Below are 27,195 nucleotides of genomic sequence, written 5' to 3' on the forward strand. Positions count from 1 at the left end.
TTTTAATCTTAGTCAGTAGTTTTTTTTCATTATTCCTTGAAGTTAAATAAATGATAGTAAAAGGATATTAATTTTAATGAGGCAACCCCCATTTATCTTCTAATGTGTTTATCTCTATGTGCCACCTCATAAAAAAAGAATTAAAAAAAAGTAAAATAAAAAATTGGAGTTTCAGTATTGTTTCAGGTTGTGAATACGCCGTTATCATTACCTTCCTCTTCCTCTAAGCTTTCTCTCTCCTCGCTCCCCTCTAGAATGAAGGAAGCTCATAAGCAAATTCAGTGGAAATTGTAATTGTTTCTTTCTCTGTCCTCCGCTCACGTGGCCATTATGTCCATAAATGGATCTGAAAAAGCTCATAAGTCGAATTAATGGAGAAATCAGATTAGAATTTCAATAGAGGATACCGAGCTAAGAAAGATGCTAATGGAAAAACTATCGCTATCTTCTGGCGGCTTCGCCGGTAAAATCAAAGAAAACCCTAAGAAAAAAATGTATAAATATGGAAATGGTTAACTCTACAGGTAGATGTTGTGTTTGTTTGTGAGGCTTCTCTTCTTCATTGATTTCACCATTGAAGATGGTGGTCATTAGTTTCTTCTTTCATCTATCATTCTTGGAAACTCTGTCAAATGGTGATAACGGCATAAACCACTGTTGCTACATAATAGACATGGGTTTTACATATATGCCCCCACTTAATTTGTCACGCAAGTTTACCAAAACACCCGCTGATAAACAAGTGTTTATCAAGGAGATAAACTTGAATTTTCTCTATTTTAATTTATTAAATTTTTTCATTTTATTAGGTTGATTGATTGAGTTTGATTTTTATTTCTTAGTAGCACTGTATGATTTTAAATAGATTACCTATATTTGACAATTTAGTAAATTTCCTGGTTTTTTTAATGATATCAAATTTATCTAAGCATCTTTACAAAACATTTAAAGGACATGAATTCACCATCACGGTAACCTAAGAGTAATTAATAGTCAATATCAATGCAAATCTAAGTATATTGCATTTGAAATATTTTTTTCTTGAACAAATATATGCTCATACCAATAAAACTAATAACATCGGTTTAAATAAGGAAGGAAAACTATCTTTAACGAATTTTCTATGTTCTATTATCAAAACATAATATGGTAATTATTTTTCTAAAATATCATGTGTAATAATTTTTCTAAAATTTGTTAATCAATGAAGTATAGTTTTTGTACAATTATCACAAAATTTATATCATGAAATCATCAAAAATGTCCTAATATATCCTTAGAAATAGTAATAAGAATAAAATTATTGTGTGGTAAGATATATATGACATGTTATAGAAACATGTATATATATCACAATGAATTATTGGAATTCTCATTGGTGACCTTGTATTATTGCAATTTCACTTTGATAGAAATAATAACTTTATTGGTACTAAGCTTGTACCACCAAATTATCTTGTTTGTGGCATTAATAATATTAAAATTCTAAGTAAATTATCTAACTAATTATGTGGTTAATTATTGCATGGTTATGATTCTCCTCCAAAATGTACATGATGTTTCCTCACCTCTATTAACGATGCAACCTTGTTGACCACCCATGCAATGGGCCGCGGATGAAACAACTTTAATGGTTGCACAAGACGACTACGCAGAGTCAAGAAATAAGAGAATGCTAGCAAGCCCGATTCTTTGAAAACAGAGATGTTGTATGTCGAGCATTGACTGGTCTTAAAATTGAAAGGATTCGAGTGCGAGAGAGCATATACTAAATACCCACCTCATTTTGTAACACATAATGAAAATTGCTCATGTTTTCAACCATTATATTTTTTCATATATAATACTACTAGCTATCAATACGATTCTCCCCTAAAGAAAACTATCAAAATAACTCTATTCATGTTTCACACAAGATTACACATAAATCATATTATAATCAACAACATTCAAAAGTATCAACAAAATGCAAATCTAATTTAATGATTTTCTAGAAAAAAATAGATATTTTGCAAAACTCCTATAAAATTAACGTAAAATGATAGGAGCTGCAAAAATTCACAGCAATAAAAAAATAAAAATAAAGAGGAAAGAATTTATTTATTTTTTAATTTTTATTATTGGAGAGTCGTTGTGGGGAGGGGTCAGTCTGTTTCTTCAATAGTAATGGAGGTTAGGAATCATCTTGAAGGAAAAATCTTAACTTGCAATAGTTGAATATAGCTAGTAAAGTAGTTTTTTCTAGGATTTATGATAATTAAAGCCATTAGTAATTAAACTCAATAGTAAAGGGTTACCATAATATTACTTTATCTAATCCCCTAAGTTAATGTAGCCATAGAAACCAAGGAACATAAGATGTGGGAACTATGCATGTGACTCCATTTTCTGTAAAGAAAAGAGAGATAGAGAGAAGTAAAATATGTAAAATTTAGAATAACAGATGAAAATGAAAAATGAGTAGAGTTTATGAAAACAAGGAAGTAAGTTCTTTTGTTTGTTTACTAAAGAGTAAGTGCAATAATAAAAGGTCACTACTGAAAATTTCTCATGAATTATTCACGATATCAATAATGAAAAATCTAAAATTCAAAGGAAGAAACAAGTTGAATACACATCTTTTATTTTAGTTGAAACACATTTAATATTAAATCACTTATCAATGAAAATTATATGCAAAATTATATTAATATGTTGTTTGACCATGAAAGACGAAAATAATATATTAAATTAGAAAACAAAAATACAAGTTATATACATATATATATATATATACATATATATATATATATATATATACATATATATATATATATACATATATATATATATATATACATATATATATATATATATATATATATATATATATACAGACGCACTCCATTATGCAAAGCCAAACTCTCCATGTAAACGCTAGTGAAAACTGGAGAAAGTTTATAACTCTTCACAAGAACCTTGGTTTCTTCGTTGTAGATGTTGTAAGAGTTCACCCCTCCTTTATTTCCCGCAAAAAACAACTCACCATCCATCTTGAAATACAAGCACTTATGAAGCAACTGTAAATTTATTGTACGTCGTTTAGTCCATGATTGTTCCATGTTTTCTAACCCTTCCATGACCCATATTTGAGAATGAGTATTAAAAACATCCATAAGTGAAATTGATTGAGCCAAATTAATGGGAAACCTTTCAATATCCCTTTCATGGCCCAATACATTAGGTAGATCACAATTCCGCAACTTAATATATTTTAATGACTCATTACGCACATTAAATGATACAAAATGAGAAATTATACCATTTGGAGTAGCTTTTTGGATGTCAATCCCTAACCAATATATGTTACCATTAAGAAAAATCTTTGGACCACCTTGAACCCAATAATATGGCCCCTCAAATTTTTTGACATTCTTCCAAGCGCAAGTGCTAAGAGTAAAAATTTCAACAATTTTTGGAACATTAATGTCACTTCTTTTATAAAAACTTACTACAACCTTGTAATCATTTATAACTTGGTCAAAACCAAAAGCACAATCAACAACAAACCTTTGATCTTCAAATGACCCAAAGGTAGGAGGGAGCACAAAGGCTTTCTTGATTGAAGGGTTCCACAACAAAATCTTGTAAAGTTTATTCTTCGATATATACTCCTTCATGCACAACAACCCATTAATGTAGCCCGCGACTTCATAACGATCATACCAAGTAGTGTCTATTTCAAATTTAGATATTTTTCTAAATTTTTCTGTATTTCTGATTGTGCATAATTGATGAGAATTTATACACATCTTGGGTGGCTCTAAGACTAGTAGGTAAGATTGATTTTTATTGTTTTTGTAATTTGTCAAATAGGTTGAAGGAAAATTTGTGTTATGTATAAGAGAGTACCATAACTTGCAGATGCAACAACTTTTTAGTAGAGCTTTCACAGGCAATTTTGTGAGTATTTCAATATATATTTCATCAGGTAAGGTGACTTGAGGACTTTTAATTCTCTTTTTTTTCACCATATTTGATTTTAAAAAAAAAAAAAAAAATACACTTGTTTGTAAGAGAGGAAAAAGAACTAATGGTTTTAACTATTATCTTTGAATAATATGCTCCATAATTTATAGAAGACCAGCCATATTTAGGCCACTACATAAAGCCATATGATTGGCAAGATATCTCTCTTGTATGGAAGGAAAAATAAACCTTAATCACTTACATTGTATCTAATATCGTGTGTATAACACAAATTCTAAGGAAATATAAGATTATGTTTGATATGTTCATATTAGATAATCTATTTTGATCCATGCAATAATGTAAATGTGATCAAATGAGATCTTTATTACTAGGTAAGATTTTATGAAAAGATCACCAATAAATTGGAAATAAAAGATTGTTATATATATATATATATATATATATATATATATATATATATATATATATATATATATATATATATATATATATATATATATATATATAACCGTATTGGCTTTCTAAATTAAATTACGACGACATATGTCATTGTTTATTAATTTTCGCAAAAAATGTACTACCTACATACGTACCGCTATTTTAGAAAGAAGTTCTTAGGGAGTAAAAGATGTAGTCCTAAACATTATTAACCAACATTGCCTCCAATCACTTATTTATGTCATATATAAAAAGACCAAAGTTTTATAGGTGATAAATTTGGAATTTCCCTTTTTACCATCACTTCAAAATAAAAATTCCTTCACATACAAACCCCTTCTCACTATTTTTTTTTATTAAAAAAGTCAATATATCACGCTTAAAAAACATGAAATGTAGAAAGTTGTTGAGGTAAGTATTGCTCTTTACCAACAAGTTAAATACTCTATCTTGTTTTGGAGTATTAGGGGGCTGCCCCTGTAGGGTTTCATAGTGACCCGACACTACGCGGAAGGAAACCCCCCAAGACCCGCCCCTTAATTAAAGCAATTAACAAGCATAATAAACTTAATCAAACAAGACTAAGAACAAGAATTATACCTTTGTTGTGTGCTTCGCTCCCGAAGAGCTCTTACTTCAAAATCCCGAAACCACGAGATCTCCGACGGATCGTACCCTCGACCCGACCCGAGCGTCCTAAGTCTTGAAGGTTAGTCAAGACCCGGACAAAACAAAACTATGAGTTTTACGAATCAAAGGTTTACTCTTAATTAGAGTTGCCTTATTAATTCCACTCAAGGTTGTTTTATTTCCCAACACCCTTGAAGGGTATTTATAAGGAAATGAATCCTTGGTTTTCAATCTCCCATCAATGTGGGAGAGTTGGTGAAATGATAATTATTTAATTCCAAAATTAAATGATTAATCAATTCAATCACAAATCGACACATGGCACAATAATAGAGAAAGCCAAGTGAGGACCAAAGGCTTGGGGGGACCATTGCCTTGATCCCCAAGCCATTGCTCCAAGCAATGGTCCCCACATGCAAAACCAGCTCAAACAAGGGTTGTTGGGCTGCTGCCAGCTAGCACGCCAGCTAGCAGTGCCAGCCAGCCCAGCCAGCTAGCACCAGACTACCCAGCAGCCTCGCATGCTTGTTGCTGGGCGATGCTAGGCGTTGGTGCTGCCCAGTGCTAGGCGCTGGTGCTGGCCTTCGCATCTCTCGCAGCACCTCTCGCACGCCATAGCTAGCATAGCCAACATGTGTGCTGCTAGCGAGCCACGCATGCTGGCCTCCCTTTTGCCTCGCACTATGCGCATCAGCCTCGCAGTACATGCACTAGCCACGCATCATGCATCGCACCACGCACCACGCACTACTCGCACACGCATCAGCCATGCACCCCACGCACATGCGCCACACGCATTGCTAGCCCAGCCAGTGCACCTACGCACGCAAGGGCCTAGCATGCGTGTTGGGCGATGCTGCCAGGTGCCCCTCGCACTAGCACACATCAGCCAGTGCCTAGCACTGCTATGCTTGGTGCGAGGCACGCACACACGCACATGCACATGCGCCAGTGCCTGGCACTGCGATGGCTGTGCTTGGTGCGTGTGTGGCCCTGTCATGCGCACCTAGGCATCCAGGCTAGCACGCTGCTAGCTGCGATGGGCTGCCTGGTGCTTGTGGTGCTTGCGATAGGCTGCGATGGTGCGCCTAGGCTGCGCCTAAAGCTTGCGATGGTGCGCCTAGAGCTTGCGATGGGCTGCCATGGCACGCCTAGGCTGCGATGGTGCACCTAGGCTGCGATGGTGCGCCTAGGCTGCGCCTAGAGCTTGCGATGGGCTGTCATGGCACGCCTAGGCTGCGATGGTGCACCTAGGCTATGCCTAGCCATGCTAGGTGCATGCTAGCTCGAACTAGCCTAGCATCCACATGGCTAGGCCAGTGTGGTGCTAGGGCCATGTTTATACTTGTCGCTTTGTGATTTTGCGACGCTTGGTCTCGACGCCCTAGGCTCGATATCCGACGTCTGTATTCGCAAAACTCTGTCGAATCATTAAATCCTTTCGGATTAATTCGTCGTCTCGAATCGGTGATTCGATTGGGTTCGACCCGAAGGGTTCAGTTAAGATTAAGCTGTAATATCAATTGTACCTCGATATTACTGATCGGAAGCGGCCTCCACCTAGGCATTCCGATCACTTGATCTTACTGAAGAATTAACTCTATAATAATTCTGAACCCTCTATCGGAAGAATACACTTGTTGGAAGGACACCATTCCTTTCAATCTCCCACTTGTCCTTCGTGCATATAGTGTATATCCCATTTCCTATGTCTCTTAATGTTTCTTCGTGAACTATAAGGTAAGATTCATTGTCATCCTTATTACGTTCAAAAGTGTTTCTCGATCTCCGAGTTCGACTGTCAATAAGAAGATGATTTCTAAAATCCATCTAAGCACGGCCATGCATTTTCACAGTCTCGCTCTTCGAGCGGCCTTGTAAACAACAAAACATTTTCCCTATTGTTAATAGGGGGACAATCCTAGTCTTGTATTGTAAGCTCATCTTACTAAGAGGACTTAGTCTCCCGAGTGTTCCCGTTATGATCCCCAGTTACGGCAGACGTTAGGAAACATCAAAGAGTCTAGTACTCAAACAAGAAAACTTCACAATACTCATGGTCGGAGGAAATAGGTTCCGATAGTCATAATGAGAAATGTACTTATGACAATTTTGAAATTTCTTAAAGTACTCTCATAGGTATCCAGTACAGTTCCAAACTGTACCTGTGCAAATGATTTATGACTGTCACGTCCTAGCAGAATAAGAAACGGTGCTGTAAATCAGGTGCTGTAAATCATACTACACACTAATCTATGTCGGTCATCAATCGTCCATCTGTTAGATGACCTCGATTAGGGACAATTTTCGATTTAAACATTCAATGTTCACTTAACAGGTGTTTCTTTATCCAAGACATGGTCTTGATACCCTGTTTTGAATATTTTGTAAATTGAATGGACTCATTATTTAATTCGAAACCACAATTAAATAGTAATGGAGTGAATGATAATTTTGCACAAAAATTAATTACTCCATAAATGAATGGTTTCAATACAGTGTTTTACATTAAAACTACCAGTTTAATTAAAACACATGTACAGGGAATTTTAAAGCCAGTCTCCAACATTCTTGATTCCCATCGCCTCAATGTGCTTGTTGTGTTTCACCTGAGGCAGCGGTTTAGTCAAGGGATCGGCCACATTATCATCTGTGCCAATCTTACAAATTCTGATTTCACCTTCGGATTTCCATTCCTTTATCATGTGAAATCGCCTTTGCACGTGTTTGACCTTCTGGTGTTCTCTGGGCTTCCTGGCCTGAGCGATAGCTCAATTGTTATCACAATAGAGGTCTATCGGCCCCTTGATTGAGGGTACAACACCAAGTTCGCTGATGAACTTGCGAATCCAAACAGCTTCCTTGGCAGCTTCTAAAGCGGCCAAGTACTCGGCTTCAGTTGTAGAGTCTGCAGTGGTGCTCTGCTTGGCACTCTTCCAGCTAAACATTCCTCCATTCAGACAGAATATGTACCCCGACTGTGACTTGAAGTCGTCTCTGTCAGTTTGGAAGCTAGCGTCGGTGTAACCTTCAACAACCAGTTCTTTGTGGCCTCCATACACCAGGAACTTATCCTTGTTCCTTTTCAGGTACTTTAGGATATTCTTGGCCGCAGTCCAATGCGCCTCTCCTGGGTTCGATTGGTATCGGCTCGTTGCACTCAGGGCATACGATACATCTGGCCTTGTACATATCATGGCATACATGATCGATTCGATCAGCGAAGCATATGGGATCTAATTCATTCTTTCTCGCTCAACAGGTGTCTGTGGACACTGTTTCTTGCTGAGAGTTATGCCATGGGACATGGGTAAATGCCCTCTCTTGGAATTCTTCATGTTGAATCGAGCCAGTACCTTATCAATGTAAGTACTCTGGCTTAATCCAATCATCCTTTTAGATCTATCTCTGTAGATCTTGATGCCCAATATGTACAATGCCTCTCCTAAGTCCTTCATTGAAAAGCACTTTCCCAACCATCCCTTCACGGACTCCAGTAATTTTGTGCTGTTTCCAATGAGAAGTATGTCATCGACATACAGGACTAGGAATGCAATATCACTCCCACTGACCTTCTTGTATACACAAGATTCATCTGGATTCTTGATAAAACCAAACCTGCTAATGGCTTCATCAAATCGCAGATTCCAACTTCTGCTGGCTTGCTTTAGTCCATAAATGGACTTCTTTAGCTTGCAAACCTTTCTAGCGTTGCCTGGATCGACAAAACCTTCTGGCTGTGTCATATACACAGTTTCTTCCAAAATTCCATTAAGGAAGGCGGTTTTGACATCCATTTGCCATATTTCATAATCGTAATATGCAGCAATCGCTAGGATGATCCGGACGGATTTTAGCATTGCAACTGGTGAAAAAGTTTCATCATAGTCAACCCCGTGGATTTGTCTATAGCCTTTTGCCACCAGTCTAGCTTTGTATATCGATACATTTCCATCCTTGTCTGTCTTCACTTTGGAGATCCATTTGCAACCAATGGGTGTATAACCCTCGGGCAAATTCACCAAGTCCCAGACTTGATTTTCAGATATAGAGTCCATCTCGGATTTCATGGCATCTTGCCATTTTGCAGAGTCGGGGCTCGTCATAGCTTGCTTGTATGTCGCTTGTTCATCACCATCCATGACTAGGATGTCCTGATCATCGGTTAAGATGATACCGAGGTATCTGTCTGGTTGAGATCTTTGTCGTTGCGACCTACGAAGGGTAATCGGTTGAGCATTTTCATTGTCAGTTTGATTCTGACCAATCTTCTTAGATGCTTCCAAAGTATCTAGATTGTCAGTTTTGTCAGGTTGACATTGTTGCTCGTCCTCTCGAACTTCGTCGAGTTCGATTTTCCTCCCACTTGTCATTTTGGAAAGGTGTTCCTTCTCCAAAAAGACACCATCACGAGCAACAAATACTTTGTTCTCGGATTTATTGTAGAAGTAATACCCTTTGGTTTCTTTTGGGTATCCCACAAAGAAACACTTATCCAATTTGGGGTGAAGTTTGTCCGAAATTAATCGCTTGACATATGCTTCGCATCCCCAAATCTTGAGAAAAGACAACCTAGGAGGTTTCTTAGTCCATAATTCATATGGAGTCTTTTCAACAGCTTTTGACGGAGCTCTATTCAGTGTTAGTGCTGTAGTTTGTAGCGCATGTCCCCAGAAAGAGACAGGGAGTTCACTAAGACCCATCATTGATCGAACCATGTCTAATAAGGTTCGATTCCTCCGTTCCATTGAGGAGTTCCGGGAGGTGTCAACTCTGAAAGAATGTCATTTTCTTTCAAGTGATCGTCGAATTCATGGCTCAAATATTCGCCACCTTGATCCGATTGAAGTGCTTTAATTTTCTTGCCAAGTTGATTTTCAACTTCTTTCTGAAATTCTTTGAATTTCTCAAAGGATTCAGATTTATTCGACATTAAGTAGATTTAGCCATATCTACTAAAATCGTCGGTGAAGGTGATGAAATATCGGTAACCTTGTCTTGCGGGTGTACTCATTGGTCCACATACATCCGTGTGTATTAGACCTAATAAGTCACTTGCCCTTTCTCCCAACTTGGAGAATGGCTGTTTTATTATCTTGCCTAATAGACATCCTTCGCAACTTTCAAATGACTCTAAGTCGAATGAGTCAAGAACACCTTCTTGAAGAAGTTTCTTGATGCGCTTGATGTTAATATGGCTTGATTCGACTCGATGGTCTTAGTTCATTTGGTATCAATCCTATTTTCTTTGTGTAAAGCATGCAATTTAATTTGAACATATGTTTGAAAGACAATCATTGAAATAACTACGTTAGAAGTCTTTCATTTCAAACATCTTGGTGTCCAACACCATCGATCAGAATATTGTTCAAAAGCATGACAAAACTAGGATTAGTTTTAATTACATCTCAAAGATAAAATAGTGCATGCAAGCATGACCGAAAAACCATCTTCGTCGTCTTCTTGCTTTTGCACCAACACTTGATAAGCTTTCTCACTTGGTTCCTGAAAAGGCAACATAAAGTGAGTCATACTTGGTATCCAACACCTATGATATGATTAATTCACAAGTGTTTAGGAAGATACCTGAGGTAGTCGGAATGTTCCCCTCTTCCTCGAAGAGCATGCATTCTCTCTTGTAGTGGCCTTGCATGCCACAATGGAAGCATCTCATCTTTGCCTTGACCTTCTTGAACTCCTTCTTCTTAGCTTTCAAGGGCCTTTTGGTCATTTCATAGGTGGTGGCTTGGCTAAGAAGTTGCACCACCTCCTTGAGGGAGTGTGTCAAATTTCCCGCAGCGATATGCACTCTAAGTGCATCATAGCCCGAGTGGAGTGAAGCAAGCAAGATATGCCCCGCCATGTCATCTTCCAATGGGATTCCGAGAAGCTGCATGTGTTTGAAGAGTCTAGTCATTCCAAGCAAATGAGGTCGGAGGGGCATGCCGGGTCTCAATTTGGCATTGTAGACCTTTGTCCAAAGCCGGCGCCTTTCCTTAGCAAGACATCCCACGTTTGTTGGCTTTATCCTCATGTTTGAAAGTGACCTAGTCAAGTCAAACACGAGGCCATCAAAGTTGCCATTGTCACTCTTGGTGACTCTTACATTGACAACGTCCTCAAGTGCTTTGAGGAACATGTCCGGGAGATAGGAGGTAAGACTTTCCTTCCAATCTTCCGGGATGGAATTTTCCATAAGTCGTGAGACATTTTTGCAATAATTGGAAGACCATTCTTCATGAGCCTCATCGGTCATGATTCCTTTGGCAAAGAAGCTTGGAATGGGAGTATCAAGAGTATACTCCAAGGAACAACTTCGGAGAGTTCTCCTGAGTTCCTCCTCCCATTCCTTGAATTTGACCAAGTTTAAGGAAAAGGCCAACTTCTCGGGGAGTTCTGGGCACATATGGTTGTTGTTTGAGTTACTTGCAGACATTGTTCTACAATTGAAAGAATTTGAAGTGAAAAACCATTCATAAATCAATAAGTTGAAATTTAAAAATGTTCATGCATATTCAATCTCATTAAGCATTTTATCCACGCATCTATAAAATTTTCCCTTTTAGGCGAGAATAAAATGATTCCGAGATCCCAAAGATCAAGAAATGGTTAAGCATGCTTTGGCTTGTCTGAATCATTAAATATCTTAAGGTAAGCAATCCAATTGCTAATAGCTCCAAGCTACTCTCGGTTTGATAAAATGTCGCATCTAATGCATCCTTGACATTTAATCTCTTTTGCCACAACATCTAAGGACTCCTTACTGATATCGTTGAGCTTAACCAAGACAACTTGTATACCTAGCATACCTTACGTTCCTAGGGAAGTAGTGATGTCTCGCTTTGGCGTAGTCCATCACGTACGCACATTAGTTTGGTAAGTGTTGTTCTTGGAACGGCAAATTTTAGCTCAATATTATTAAGGGACCTAGGGTTTCTATGTTGGTTGATTTAAGTGAACTTAACTAATCGTCGCAACATATAGAAATCCTAGACATGCATCTAGCAATCATATATATATAATAACAAAAATATATATAAGGCATAGAAATAGATGCATTTGGCAACTAGCATGACCCCTTGAAATCTTCAATTTCCATGGGTCTTCATTTTGGCTCGTCTTCATCGAAACGCCGTCTTGAGACATCTTGGCCAAAATAAAATAAAGCTAGCTAGAACGACTAAGATTAATCTAAACATACAAAAATACTTAACGGTTCGCAGACCGTATTTAGATTTACAAAAATACATAACGGAACGCAGTCTGTATTTTCTATCTTAGTCGGGCCCCACTAGTTGCCATTTTCAATAACCTGTTTTGAAAACAATCTTCCATTCACCCATTCACTATTTATGAATGGCCCATGCAATTTTACGAAATACATAATTAAACACACAAAACTAGTAACTAACTTAGGTGGTTAATCCGATTAACGCGCCTAATTAAAACTAGTCAAAGTTGTTTAATCCATTATTTCTAAAAGCAAAATGCTTACGCAATTAATTAAGCTCCCACTAAATTCCGCATCCATACTTAATTAATCCGATTAATTAAGTCGGTATAACCCATAATTTGTCAAAATTTTGCAAAATCGAAAATCGAGGTTTTTAACCTCGTTAAAATAATTACTTAAAAATATTAAAACGGCAAAATTATCGCAAAATCATAGCTCAAACATTATGCAAAACGTCCCACAAAACTCTTTGAGGGTGCGCACCATGGCTGCTAGGCAGCCCATGGCCTGGTGCCATGGTGCATAGGCGAGGTATGCTGTGCCCAGCAAGCATTGCTGCTAGCCCCAGCTGCCTGCTAGCATGCTGCGCATGCTTGCTAGCACGCTAGTGCCTGCGAGCATCTGGCCTGCTGGGCTGGCGCCTCAATGTATACGTACTTGCTAGCAGCATTTTTCAAGTTTTAAGTTAAAACAACCATTGCTTAGTGATGATACGATAAACGTAAATCTGAGAGCAATTTTGAAAAACAAAAATTAGTTCCTGCTGAGTCCCTTCTGCTTATATTGTTCCTTGCTTCTGATGAGTTGCTGATATGTTATTGGGTGAGTTGGTTCCTGCTTGTTGCTACTATTTCCTCTGCTCTTGGGTGCTGTGCTGCTGCTTCAAGATTCTGCTGCCTTTTGTTCTTAGGAATGTTTTTTTAGGTTAAATTTTGTTATTAGGATAATTTATGAATTATGATCATATGTAAAATGTAAATCCTTAACTTATTTATTTTTAATGTAAAATGTAGATGAAATGTATTTTTTTTTGGAATAATTAAAGTTATTTATTTTAAATTTATATTTATTGTTACCTTTATTAAATTAAAGTATATATATAATAATACTAGTTAACTAGTATGTTACATTTCACATTTGATATTAATTAAAATTATAAGTAATCTAAAACGACATTATTCACATTAATAATGCCGTTGGACTAGGTGATATAAACCTTTGTATAAACCTAAGTCGTTTAATTAGATCTACATTTAGTAATGTTTATTGTATTTATTTTAAATTTATATTTATTGTTACCTTTGTTAAATTAAAGTATATATATAAATATATAATAATACTAGTATGTTACATTTGATATTAATTAAAATAAATAAGTAATCTAAAACGACATTAATAATGCCGTTGGACTAAGTGATATAAACCTTTGTATAAACCTAAGCTGTTTGATTAGATCTACATTTATTAACATTAATTGTATTTAGCCATTTAGGTTGTAAATAATTCAATTTGAATTAAGCAGTTTGTAATCGGATCAGTTTAAACAGGTTGCAATTCGAAAACAGTTCGATTTTAACGGGTTATGGCAGTTCAATTTAGACGGTTAGCGGATTATAACAGTTCGGTTTAAACGGTTTTTCCTGCGATTTAAACGGTTTTGGTTCATAAACGGGTCGGTTTAAACGGTTAGCGGGTTACAAATGGTTCGGTTTAAACGGTTTTTTTTACGGTTTAAACGGTTTCGGTTTATAAACGGTTCGGGTCATTAACGGGTTTATAAACCAATCGGTTCGGTTTCGTTTCGGTTCGAATTTGATCAGTTTGGTTTGTTATCAGTTTACGGTCCGTAATGGGTTGACATTGAGCGGTTTGATTCGGTTTCGGTTTGATATTGTACGGTTCAGTTCGGTTTTCAGTTTAAATTTATTGGTTTATAAACGGATCGGTCCGCGATGGTTCGGTTCGGTAACGGGCGGTTTCACGGTTCGGTTTGAAAAGTCCCACCCCTACTAATATCTAATCTAAGAAAGGGTGCTTTATAACTGATCTGATAAATTTTCTTTTTACTTAATTGTTATTTCTCATTAATCTGAATACCTAATTTAGGTTTTTAATTACTTTGTTATTTTCATGAGTCTAAACTCCTAAAATGCTTTTTTTTTTTTTAATTACTTAGTATGTAAATAATTTGAGTAAACTGTAGGTTTCCGTCTCACATTGGTTAGTATGTTGATGTTAGATTTTATCTTAATATACATTTTCAGAATATTAATTTATAAAAATAGACAGAAAATAATGAACAAATGCAGGAACAAGCTCTTGTACTTTGGCTTATCTTATGCCTTTTGAGGCTTTGATGAAGGTTTTACAAGAATCGTAATCGAATCTGACTGCTCAACCTTAATTAATCTGCTCCTTTGAAAAAAAGAGTTTCTTGTAAAGTTCTTATTATCAATATATAAATATTTTGGAGGCACTGGACTTGCAATGCTTTTTATTTTTTTATAAATCACTCTAAATATTACCCACACATATATATTATTGGACCAACTTATAATATATGAGTAATAAATACTACCTCTGTCTTTTAATGAAAGTTCTTTATGGACAATTTTTATGGGAATTAACAAACATAAATAAGAAGTAGTAAAAGTACATTGGAAAGGTAAATTTACATTCGGTATGCAAAAAAGTAGAGAAAGAAAGTAATTAAAATACATGGAAAAGTAAAATTTTATATGGGAAGTTAAATTTGTACACATATTGTTGCAGATTGGAGGGAATTTTGGTAAAAAATTTAATATTAATGGTACTTGAAAAAAATCAAATGGGACTATCATTTTGAGACTTAAAATTGGTCATAAGAGACTATCAATAAGGGACAGAGGGAGTATAATTTTTATCTCGATTTACCAAGTTAATGATAGTAATATTTATTAATATTTAAATGAAAAGTCATTTCTTGTTTCTGATGAGAATTAAATGTCAGGTAATTATTAACCTGGAAAATACACAATATTTTGAGGGAAGCTTCATGAAGCGGTTTAAGTACATCCCTCCTAAACTAAAGGAGTGAAAGGGCATGTATCAAATGGATTATTAAACGTGGTTAAAAACATATATATATATATATATATTTTTTTTTTTTTTTTTTATTTTTTTTTTATCATTAGAACGAAAATCGTTTAACTTCACGAAATAATAAATCGTTCAGTGACACAAAAGTAACTATAAATACTTATAGTTATTTTACTTCTTTCCATTAGCAACTTCAATTCAAAAATTACTTTTTCTCTCTAATCTCTAATCATCCTTTCATCATTTCATTTTCCCTCTCTTTAGAAATTTAGTCAAAAACTCTTTAATTTCCATACACACCTTTTCAATGACAGAAGGTCTTATTAACAATTGAAGTGATAAACCTTGGCAATCTTGAAAATCTTCAAGGAATCAAAACATTTCTTGAATGGAGAGGAGGTTATGCTACAGTTGCCTGGTGTGGCTATGGACCATCCCCAAGTAGTACTGAACAAATGGGTACTCTAAGCTACACCAATGACTGTCCTAACCATCATTTGGCTATGGGTAGGTACGCCAAATGAAGGCGTAACTATATGCATCGAAAGAGAAACAAGCTAAGTCGAAGAGTCTGCAAGTGATGGGGTGAAAATTCAGCCATCATAGAAGATCCTCAAGGACCTGCTGTTCCCAATGCTTTTGATGTGGGTGGCAATGCTAATTTGGTAAGGAATTTTATCCTTCCAAAGATTGATGATGGCGATAGAGCCGACGCTGCCCTGGTTTGTAAGGGATGGGCAAGAGAGGTTGGGGTTGTTTGTCTTCTTACTATCAACTGAAGTTTAACAAAAAGGCTAATTGTCTATGTCATTGATTATTATCGAGTCAAGGTGACTCGCGGGTCTGAGGGAGGGATTTGCACTCTCTATTACAAGTGTTCATGTTACTACTGGGATTATGAGATTGACTTCAACAGCAGGTCAATTGGTCGCTAGTAGAGCCTAGCAATGATGGATTTGAAGGCTATCCCAATAGTCCAAAGTTGATGGCGGCAAATGACAACATCTGTGATGATGATGAGTTTTGATGGCTACACAATAAATATATTCGATGTATAAATTTAAGCCCTTTTATTTTACAAAGAAGAACATTCACAATTCAAGAGATCTATGTTCTTCAAATGTTCTTTTATTTTGTATATGTTATTTTTAATGAAGTAATTTAAGTGTGCTTCTCTTTCTCAAATAGCAGCATTAACATGACTCGATCAATACTTCTTAGAAGTTTAAGTTATAATTTGTACGATTTCAAACGCTATCAACCATACAAATCAGGGGGGCAGTTGTTACACACTCAAATTTAAAATTTCGTTGATTTGCAATGACCAAGGGGTGTGATCAACAAAGTTGACTATAATAAGAGTTTCTATCTGTGAAAGTACAACCCATCGTTGAGAGAGTTATGATTGACTAAGGATGAATGTCAAAAGCCTAAAGAGAAGGCTCAAAAGGTTGAATAAAACCGGGTTTTGAGAAGTTAGGAGATAAATTCAAATGAGGTTTTGGCACCAAGATTTATAACCGACCAGTGGTTATAGGTGATCATGGGGGATATTATGGTTGTTATTTGCTTATAAATATAGGAAGAATTTCAGAAAGAAGACATCATCAAATCAATCAACACGAAGCATTTCACTTTTGTACAACTTTCTTAGTTTTCCCTTGTCTTAGTAAACAAGCGATAGGATAGTTTACTTAGCATGTATTGAATGTCGACCCTTTATTCCAATTGTATGAATACGGAGGTAATCTTTTCTTCACTTTGTACAATTGTTGCTCGGACTTTATCTTTCAGTTAATGGAAAGCAAATGCATCCTTTGTCACATATTTGTCTGTTCATTTCTTTAGCAATCCAACTTTTCTAAAAACTTTTTCAAGGATGACTTCTTTATTGTTTTGTTGTGTTATGTTAGCGAGGATATCATTCTTGAAACCGAAAACCATAGGGAGGTAGCCCCTGAATACTCTAAAACAAGATAGGGTAATTAACTTCTTGGTAAAGAGCAATATTTACCTCGATAGTATTAATAGTAGTCATGTAGGCTTGTAGGGAGGGGTGTAAGTATTAATGCCTACACTTAGGTGTAGCTATTAATAATTAGTCTAAACCCGCTATTTCAAGCAAAAAAGAGCAGGCTTTTCGAGTCCAAAATCAGAATGGACCTAATCAGAATGGACATTTTTTTTGGGTTAGCCAACTTTAATCAAGTCTATGCATAAACAACTTAATAATTTCTCTTTTAAAAATTAATGTTAAGGAGTCCACTAGTACTCACTAAATCTAATTTATTTAACATTTTTCTACGAGATTAATATTATGTATCAACCGTATATCGTACGGGCACTGTACTTTAGTTTATGTTTTTTCTTCGTACATTATTTATGAAAATCGAGTAATACTGATGGCGCGACAAAAGGAAACCCAGGAAGAGCTGGAACTGGTGGTTTGATTAGAGACAGTAGCGGTGAGTTGTTTGAATGTTTTGCAATGAAATGTGGAATATGTACTAGTACAAAGGCTGAATTGTTGGCTGTTATGCAAGGCTTGATGGTGGCTTGGGATGGCGGTCATCGCAAGATACAGGTAGCTATTGACTCTGAAGTAGTGGCTTGCATGTTAATGGATGGCATTCCCATTAACTCTCCTTTTATCTGTGAGAGAGATTGGGAGGTAGAGATTACGCAGTGTTACAAGAAGACTAATCAGGCAGCTGATTGACTGCTAATTATGGTGCGACGGCGGATCAAAACCTTATCTTGTTTGAGGCGATCTCGAAGGATCTTCATGTAGTTTATTGGAGGACATGGGGGGTGGTTGCGTTACCTCGTAGAATACTGGCTAATAATTTAGCTTAACTTAGTGCCGTTATGGCATCCTGTTAGTTTGGTTGTGTTTCTTGTTTTTGTTTGTTTTCATTTTAGTGTTTTTTTTTTTTTTTTTTTTTTTTTTTTGAATGGAAGGAGGGGTGATTTCATTAAATAATAATAGTCATTCGACACTTACAATCATCCCTTAAGAGATCTAAATTCTCAATACAAGAATTAAACACCCCTAAACTAATGGCATCGCTTCTGAACTGCTCCTGGATAATTTTAGATATCTTTGCATCGTTTTTGACGGAACTCCATTAATGTATAGTCGCAAAAGTGATAAAACTTGATTGGTCATCAAGATCTACAAATTTGCAAGACGAATCTTCTAAATTTACACCCCTATACCAACATACCCACAATTCCACAAATTTGTAAGACGAATCTTTTAAATTTGTATCCCTGCACACACTAAAAAAAATAATAGTAAACTCTACATGGAGGGACTGACTAAACCCTACATCGAGTGACTGATTATAATCACTATACTGTTGGTGATTTTTATTGACTTAAAACATTAAATTAAAGAAAAATTTGAGCCCTTACAATCGATAAAAATCGATGGCAGCCTTTAGGGGCCTCGCCCGGTTGCCCCTCTCTTCCAACAAAAAAAAAAAAAGAAAAAAAAAAATCTCTCTTTTATTCTCAATGCGAAGTCAAAACGTTCACTGGACTGATTTCATCTTCTTCTATTCTCTACTCATACTTTACCAAAGAAGTCTTCCATAACTGCTTGCATTCCCCTCTCTCTCTCAATCTTCATAAATCACAATTCAAAATGCCCGATTCACCGCCACCTGAACCACCATCATCACCACCACAACCACAACCAAAAGAATCGCAAGAGTCAGAATCTCAAAACCCTAGCCCTAACCCTGAATCTGAGGACCCATCTCAGAATCCTAAACCTTCAACCCCTGAAACTCAAAACCCACCTCCAGAAAACCCATCTAATCAACCTCAAGAAGAATCTGAAGAACCCCATGTTGCAGATGATGATCAAGACCTTCAGGATGATCCCGAGCCCGAGCCCGAACCCGAGAATGATCAGGCAGAAGGTATGAATGTCTCTGTTTCTCCTCATCATCCTTCAATGTCGTCTGAAACTCAATCTATTGCGCAAGAATTTAAGGGTAGTAATAACCCATCTGCTTCCGTTCGTCGTACATCGAAACGGAAGAAGGGGAATAAGAATAATCATGTTAGTAAGATTGCTTTGGAGAGGAAAATGCTGCAATTGTCTCAAGGTTTTAAGCCTATTCCTTTTGTTCCTCGAAAAGTTCTTGACTTTTCGAGGTATGAGGAGTTTTTGAAGAAGTTGGAGTTGTGGGATTTTGCTCATATTGAATTTGATAGGAATATTAGGGTTGATTTGATTGGGAAGTTAATTGTGAGTTATAACCCGAAAAATCGATGTAGTTATGTTGATGAATCTAGGATTGGGGTTAGTAGGGCTGATTTGGGGCGGGCATTGAAATTACCGAAGAAGCTGGATTGCGAAGGGGAAAGTTTTCCGGCGGAATATCTGACGTTTCTGGATGAGTTTGTGGCGAATTGGATGATTTTACATGAGGATGAGGATTTGTGGTGTATGCCAAAGGAGATTGTGGGATGGACAAAATTGATAAGGGATGGGAGTCCTCAGAAGGTTGATTGGGCTGGGTTGATGTGGTTTATGGTGGATAAGGAGTTGGCGCAACGGACCAGCTTGAAGGAGTGTTATTATGCATCGCATTTGCAGCTCATGATCAAGGCGCAGAAGGAGGAATTGTTTAGGGAGTCTCCAAACATGGAGGTGGAAAAAGTTAAGATGGAAGGTGAAAATTTGGAGGAGGCTGTTACCGTGGATGATGATGAAGATGGTGGTGATGTGAAGATGGACTTTGAGAAGTCAGCTAGTGCAGGGCAGAAGGTGGAGGATCAAAATATTGAATTGAGGCTTGGCCAGGATTGTGCTGCTTCTGTGGAATGTGTTGGTGATGCTGGTGAAGTAAAGGAGGATAATGACTGTCTTGCTGGTGAGGTGGAGAAGGTTGAGGATTTCGAAAAAGCAAAAGAAGAGGATATTAACTGGATTTCTGGAGGTGTCGATGAGGGTAACAAGGTGGAAAGTATTGAGAATGCTGAAAATGGTGATAACATTGAAAATGTTGATCATGTTGAAAATTTTGATCACATTGAAAATGTTGATCACATTGACAATGTTGAGAATTCCAGGGAGGAGAATAAGGGTGAGGACATGATGGGATTTGAGGATGACATGGGAGAAGAACAAGGTCAGGGGCAGTGGTTTTTAAATAATAAAATTGGGGGCCAGAACTTTTTGCAGCGTTGTAGTATGGCCGGGGCAAATGTCTCTGAAGTTAGAGGATTTGAGGATGTTTCTGAAGATGTAGAAGACGATGAAGTTGATGGGGATGGACATGTAGAAGGGTTCAATATCATGCCAAAAAGTCCATTGAATGGTATGACTTCAACAAATCTCATACAAGCATTTCAAACAGGGCAACTGCCTTATTCAACTGAACTTGGGGGTCAGTCTTCTTTAGAGCTCTTGGCATCTACTGCTGATAATGATGTGATGATCGGTGCCCCTTCCATGTTTAATCATATTGGTAAGAGGGAGATCGACAATGATCATGACATTTCTCACCATGCGCTAAATGGTAATAATAAGAGGATGAGACTTGATGGCAATTGGGAAGATAAACCTCCAGAATTTAACTATTGTGTGGATCAATTACAATATTGGATTGAGAAAGCTAAAATAATCCGTGCAACGGAGAAAAATGCAGACCAGCAAGCAAGTATGGCTCAACAGCACTATATGGAGCAGCAATTATCTGCAAAGGACTGTGAGATTATGCAGTTGAATTACAAGCTTAGTGATCTAGAGAGGAGCAAACAGGCAGAAGTCAATCGTCGTGATAGGGAGCTCTATCTGATGAACAGTGTGATAGATGGTTATCGCAGGGCTTTAAAACAAACCCAAAAGGCATTTGCTGATTACCGGAAGCGTTGCCAAGTACCTGATGAACCAATCTATAAAGATGCTGGTTTTGGCGGTGTTGTCAAAAGTGTCATGGAATTGGAGAGAGAGAAATTGAAGCAAGATGAAGAAAACAAGGTGATGTGCAATCTAATTGAGGAAACTTATTGGAAAAATTTAGAAGATCTTGAAGTGAAGTGGGACACTGAGGTTTTGGCAAAGTTTCAGTCTCAAGATAGCAGGCTTATGGATGCTAAAAAGGAAATCGAACTACTGAAAAATCGTTTTAGGAAGCGAGCGATGCCAGCAAATATTCAGACTAAGCTGCAAGGTCCTTCAAAATGATGGAAGGTTTGTTAGGTGATGTAGAAAAGGTGCTGTATCTCTATCAAGTGTCTTTGTTTCGCTAGTATGAAAATCGCCACTGTTTAGGAATATGTAAATGCCTAGTACTAATGGCTGTTGCAACAGATCTACCTATTGTCATATTTACGTATGCAACTCAGGCTTGCCATATGATTAATATCAATGCTAATTAAATTGCTAGTGTGTATTACTACTGGAATAATCCCCCATCTCTCTCCCCCAATTCCCACCACCCCCCCTCCCCCCCTCAGAATCATTCCTTGTGATATTGCTTGCATATCCTTGTTTCCATTCTTTTTGGCATTTTCTTAAGAACAAGTCTTGAAACCCGTGATTGAAAAGTTCTATATGATCCCTTCTTTTATCTTCCTATATCCAAAGTTTTCCTTCTGAGTTCTGAACATCTAATGATCTAAAAATTCACTATATCACCTGGTCACTACTTGTATCGTTCTGATGTCATTTTTCAGGAGAATTTTACTTTAAATTGTCATATTGGACAAAATTTAGACTATCGCCTAAAAATTCATTTTGATTGTTACCTGTACCGTTGACATTGTCTAATCTCCATTTTGGTGCATTGCCATCAGCATAAATGTGTCTTCACATCTTTGCATCAGCGAAATTAGAAGGGGTTTTGTGTGATTATTTTTGCTGACGTAGCCTTTACTTCCCTTTCCAGTTTTATCAACATTATAGAGGAGACTCAAAGGAAAATCCTCTGTAATTTCAATAATTTTCCTTCTTAATTCTGTCCAAGATGTTTTCTTCTGCTCTAAACTTTTCGAAAAGTTTGTTTATGTTGTGATTTTGTCATTTATCTATGTATGGTGTATGCCAAATACAAATTACTGTTTGTGACAGAGTCCCATATTACTGCTTTGCCTACTTGGTTTGTCGATTGATTGAAGACCGGCGAGTACTATCTTTTTAATGGTTTGGTTTTTGGATGCATATGTTTGGAATGGTCATTGTTTTGTGCATTTTATTTGCTTTGCCATTTATAAAGAATTTTGTGAGAAAGCATTGAGTAAATTTTCTTTGTCATGTTGTTTAGCTAAACTGGTGAATGAGACATGCTTTAGTTGTTTTGTACATTTTCACCCAGTTTGAATTTAGTAGGTACTTCATTTCATTGTTGATATTTCTGTATTGTATTAGTTGATGGGTTTGCCAGTTTGAGTTTTGGATTTCCTTGAAATAGAAAAGCAGAATAACTTGAAATTTGACATTTTATCCTGTCCTTTGTATATGATCAATGCTACTCTTGGGACTTTGGGAGTAGCTGAGATTCACAGTGTGTGTTGTGTTGGAGGCCTCGGAGCTCTGATTTGCGGAGAACGTTTATAACCTTGCTTTCTAGGCATATATCATATAACATCTTCTGTTTTGTACTTCCTAACATCCTTGGTGATTAAATTTTAACTAGCTTTCGATTTTTGGTCTAATCTTCTCAGTAATTGAAGATAGTAATCAACTATGGAGTGGTAGCTTAATTTTAAACTGTTACTCCTAATAAGCTGTATATTTAAATTACCCTGCTTACTATAATGCATGTTGGAATCAGCATTTTCATCTGCATGCGAGAGAATCATATCTATGTTACAAGGAGAAACCAAAGGAACATTTTTACATTGTTCTGTACAAAGAATTTCTGACATGAAGTCTCTCATCATTGAGGTATAGTACAGTATACTGAAAGAATACATTCTTTTTTAACCTGTAAGCTGCTCATTCTTATGAACTGTGGTGTCGGGTGGTTGGGGCTGAGTGGTTGTTGGTAGCAAAGATGAGGATGTAGGCAGCGGAACAATGTTTTCCGTCTTGTTTAGGTTCTGCTGGTAATATACTTGCCTCAGCCTCTCTATTTCTCTTTTCATTGCTTCCTGGTGAGCTGCCATTCATTGAAGCGATTTGGTATCAAGGTTAAGTTAGGAAGAGAAGTGTCTCGGAACTTATGATACATTGTTTATACTAAACATTTAAACTTACCATCTTTGAAGATTTTATCTTGGGCAAGAGCTGCAATCTTGGCTTTGAGAGTGCTGTTGTCTACGTTTAGAATCATGCGTTGGTGATCCAGGAACGCAACCCTTGGGGACAATGCTGATACCTCACTCTTTTGCGATGCAGTAAAAGTCGAACAATAGAAGAGGCTCAAATCAGTGATAAATACTTAATTGCTAGACAATGACATGCTAGGATTGCAAGGCAATATGTATGTGACTATGTGGGTAGCTCAGACGGCTGTCAAGGCCAAGGGGTTCGTCCCGATTTCAAGTGTCACGCACATTAAGGGTGTAGCGAGGATGTTAAAAGTGTGTACAGAGAAGGTTAGAGTTAGAGGTACTAACCTGTAAAGTAGTAACGCTGCGCTCAAGCTCTGATATATACTGCAGCTTCCTTACCCTTGATCTTTGTGCTGATTGTCGATTTGCCAGTATTCTGTTTTATTTATTATTTATTTATTTATTTTTTCACATAAAAAATTGTCCGGTAGAGAAAGAATACACAAATTTGTGAATGTGAACTAAATTTTGAAAATTGTTTTCCCTCTCCTTAAAATGGTCAGGGAGGGAATATTCAATATTGACTTTTTACGGTTTAACATATTTGCACAAAATTCTAACTGTTTAAAATCATCTCAATACTATTCATTAAAATTCGACTTTTTGCATTATTTATCTACTAACTTTAGCCAAGATTTTATAATAATTTAAAACTTTTAAAAGGTACCATAAAAAATGTTGTTAATATAGCAATTGATATATACATATACATTATAACAATATCAACATTTTATAATTAATGTATATTTTCATATATAAATGATTAATCATTTATATTGGCATGTTTGTTCAGAAATGGAGAAAGTATAAAAAATCTCTATGAACACTAGATAGTACACGTTAAGTAGAAGCATTCTATTTCCTTTGTTCTAAGTTACGGAGTAGTAAGAATTATTGTAAGGTGATATTTTGAAAATTATATACTGAGAGGAATTTAACAAGTTTATACATCGTTATGTTTAGTCATATTTATAAATCACAAATATCAGTTAAAGTAGTAAATATAAATAATGTCCAAAATCAAAATGTGTAAACTAAATAAGAATGATAAATATATATTTTTTTAAATCAACATTTAAATTTATTTTCTATAAATTCAGTAATCATTAAACCTTCAAAGTTCAATTAAATTTATGCAAAAGATAGTAATCATGAAGCTTACCTCTTAACCCTCTTTGGATCAACCACAGGTTGCTGATCAGCATCAACAACACCAGTATCATTATCATTACCACCACCACCCGCAGCAGCAGCAGCTACATTGCCACCCTTTTTATTACCACCAATTTGTGCTTCTTCCTTATCAAACTTACGCAAACTCTCTACCTCTTCCGCCTTTTCGCCGTCTTCCACCCTCGCTCTACCTCCTAATTCCTGCTCCCCTTTTCTCGTTATCCCTCTCTTTTGATCCTCATTCGTGCTGTTATGATCCGAAGTCGATGACGGATTCGAAGACGACCCTCCTAACTCATTACTAAACATAGACATAAATTGATCATCGTCGAACTTATCAAACTCCTCATCATTGTTTGTTTTACTCCTCCCTGTTAATGTTTCTGGTGGACGAAACGGGCCGTTTAAGAATGGTACTGCCCCCGCCTCGACAAATGCCACAGACGATTCGCTCACCGTCCTCCGGTGTGTTCCTCGCTTAACTGCCGAAAACTGCATGAACTCGTCTACCCAAGGCGGGTTCTGCCCCGCCTCCTGCTGCTCCTGTTGCTGCTGAGGTTGATTATGAGGGCGCTTGAATTCCTGCCATTGTTGTTGTGGTTGTTGATGACTAGAATTCTGGGGTATAATGTTAGGAACTTTTGGAGGTAATTGTGCCATTTCTATATATCCTTTGTTCCTTCCCAATTCCCACTCAAGGGATGTTTGTCTATCTAGTTGACGACCAATAAGGTTCAGATATACACAACTTTATCGCAATAGATGATAGAAAAGAACAATGTGTGTAGATATACTAACACTACAACCTCAATTTTTAAGAAAAAAACACAGCACAAACTAGGAATTAAGGGGAGAGTATATATATATATATGTTATAAGATATATGACATCCTTTTTCAGCTCATTAAAATCTTTTCTCCCCTTTTCCTTTTGGCTGAGAATCTGCTAAAATGCACAAGGAAAATCTCCCTTGTTTTTTTGTTTAATGTTTTTTTGTTTGTTTTCTCTCTAAATCTGATCTTCTCACAATGTGTTTGTGAGAGAAAGGAGAGAGAGAGAAAGGACAGGTATGATACAGCTAGGAGGAAAAAAAAGGGAAAATGTTGAAAAAAGTCCGACGGTATAACATGAAAATCGCTGAAAATTTTATAAAAAAAAAAAAAAAAAAGTAAAATAGAAGATTGGAATCTTTGAAGAGCACGTGAAAAACGGAATAAATGAGCATAATCATCGCTAAATTTGTGGAGAGAAGGGAGTAAAAAGGCATATCCCTCAAATATAGTAGCCACCGGTTTGCCTTCCTAAACCTTCGGCGGTGATACTAATCTTGAGATTTTTATTTATTTTTTTTATTTTTATTTTTTTATTTTGAGTTCGCCATTAATATATTACTGATGATCTTCAAACAACACGTATCCTTATTGTTGACGGTGGATTTTAATTTAATGTTAATATATATTGTCCAACATTTGGATAATAATACATGTTTACTAGCAAGGGTCGTGTTACCTTGTTCATCTTAGTTTACTCGACTCGTTTTAAATACGTATGTGTAGGTTTTATGTTAGTGATAAAGGTAAAAAGATAAAAGGTAGAGTTGTATAAGGCCAATTATATAGTAAATAAAATGGATCAAGTAGGTTAAAATCCCTAAATTGAAAAACGAAGTAGGTAAATTACTAAATTAGGATGGATAGAGTAAGTGATTTTGGTATGATTTGATTACTTGATCTTATTTGACTTGAACACAAGTATTGTTTAGAAAATATTGTTTTTGTTTTCTTTTTTTGAACATTTGTTTTTGGTTTCTTTTAGTCCGTATTTTGATTGTAAGAGTCGAATAAAATTAACGTTAAAAATTGTTTTTAAATTACCATAAATTTGAATATTGAAGGCATGCAATTTGGCAAAATTATATCATTGACTAATATTCAAGTTTTAAAAGTCAAATATTATTATATTATTTAGTTTTTAATAATCGTACCATTTGCCTTTTCACGTTTATCTATATATAAGAACGTCGACAAATATTACAACTAAAGTTATAAATTAATGATTTTAATATGGTCACACATTGATATATGTAAAATATTGGAGTAGAGCTGTTAATTCGGGTATTCAAGTCGGGTTCGGGTCAGGTCAAATCAGGTCTCGGGTCAAATCAAGATCAGGTTATGTCGAGTCAATCTAACCTCAGATCAGGTTTAGGTCCGGGTCGGATCAATTTTGGTTCAGGTTATTTCGGGTCGTTCACGCTTTCGGGTGTAGGTTGGGTTCGATTCGAGTCAAATTCAGGTCACGTTCAATTCCAGGTTTAGGTTGTGTTGAGTCGGGTTTGGGTGGTTTAATAGATGGTACATTCGGGTTCAAGTTAG

General features: G+C 36.4%; 2 protein-coding genes across 2 annotated transcripts; one reads left to right on the plus strand and one right to left on the minus strand.

The window, feature by feature from the left end:
• Positions 1–18,682: 18,682 nt before the first annotated feature.
• LOC110699729 lies at positions 18,683–21,780 on the plus strand. The gene has a single exon (XM_021877256.1). It carries the CDS (start codon positions 19,002–19,004, stop codon positions 21,555–21,557), a length of 2,556 nt encoding a protein of 851 aa, XP_021732948.1. The 5' UTR covers positions 18,683–19,001; the 3' UTR covers positions 21,558–21,780.
• A 1,375-nt stretch (positions 21,781–23,155) lies between these two features.
• LOC110699730 (basic leucine zipper 34-like) lies at positions 23,156–26,776 on the minus strand. The gene is made up of 4 exons (XM_021877257.1): positions 24,810–26,776; positions 23,933–24,023; positions 23,571–23,697; positions 23,156–23,472 (listed from the first exon to the last, which is right to left on the minus strand). The coding sequence occupies exons 1-4, from the start codon at positions 25,478–25,480 to the stop codon at positions 23,294–23,296; spliced, it is 1,068 nt and encodes a 355-aa protein (XP_021732949.1). The 5' UTR covers positions 25,481–26,776; the 3' UTR covers positions 23,156–23,293.
• Positions 26,777–27,195: the final 419 nt, after the last annotated feature.

The sequence above is a fragment of the Chenopodium quinoa genome, unplaced genomic scaffold (genome assembly GCF_001683475.1).
Source record: "Chenopodium quinoa cultivar QQ74 unplaced genomic scaffold, ASM168347v1, whole genome shotgun sequence".
NCBI classification, from domain to species: Eukaryota; Viridiplantae; Streptophyta; class Magnoliopsida; order Caryophyllales; family Amaranthaceae; genus Chenopodium; species Chenopodium quinoa.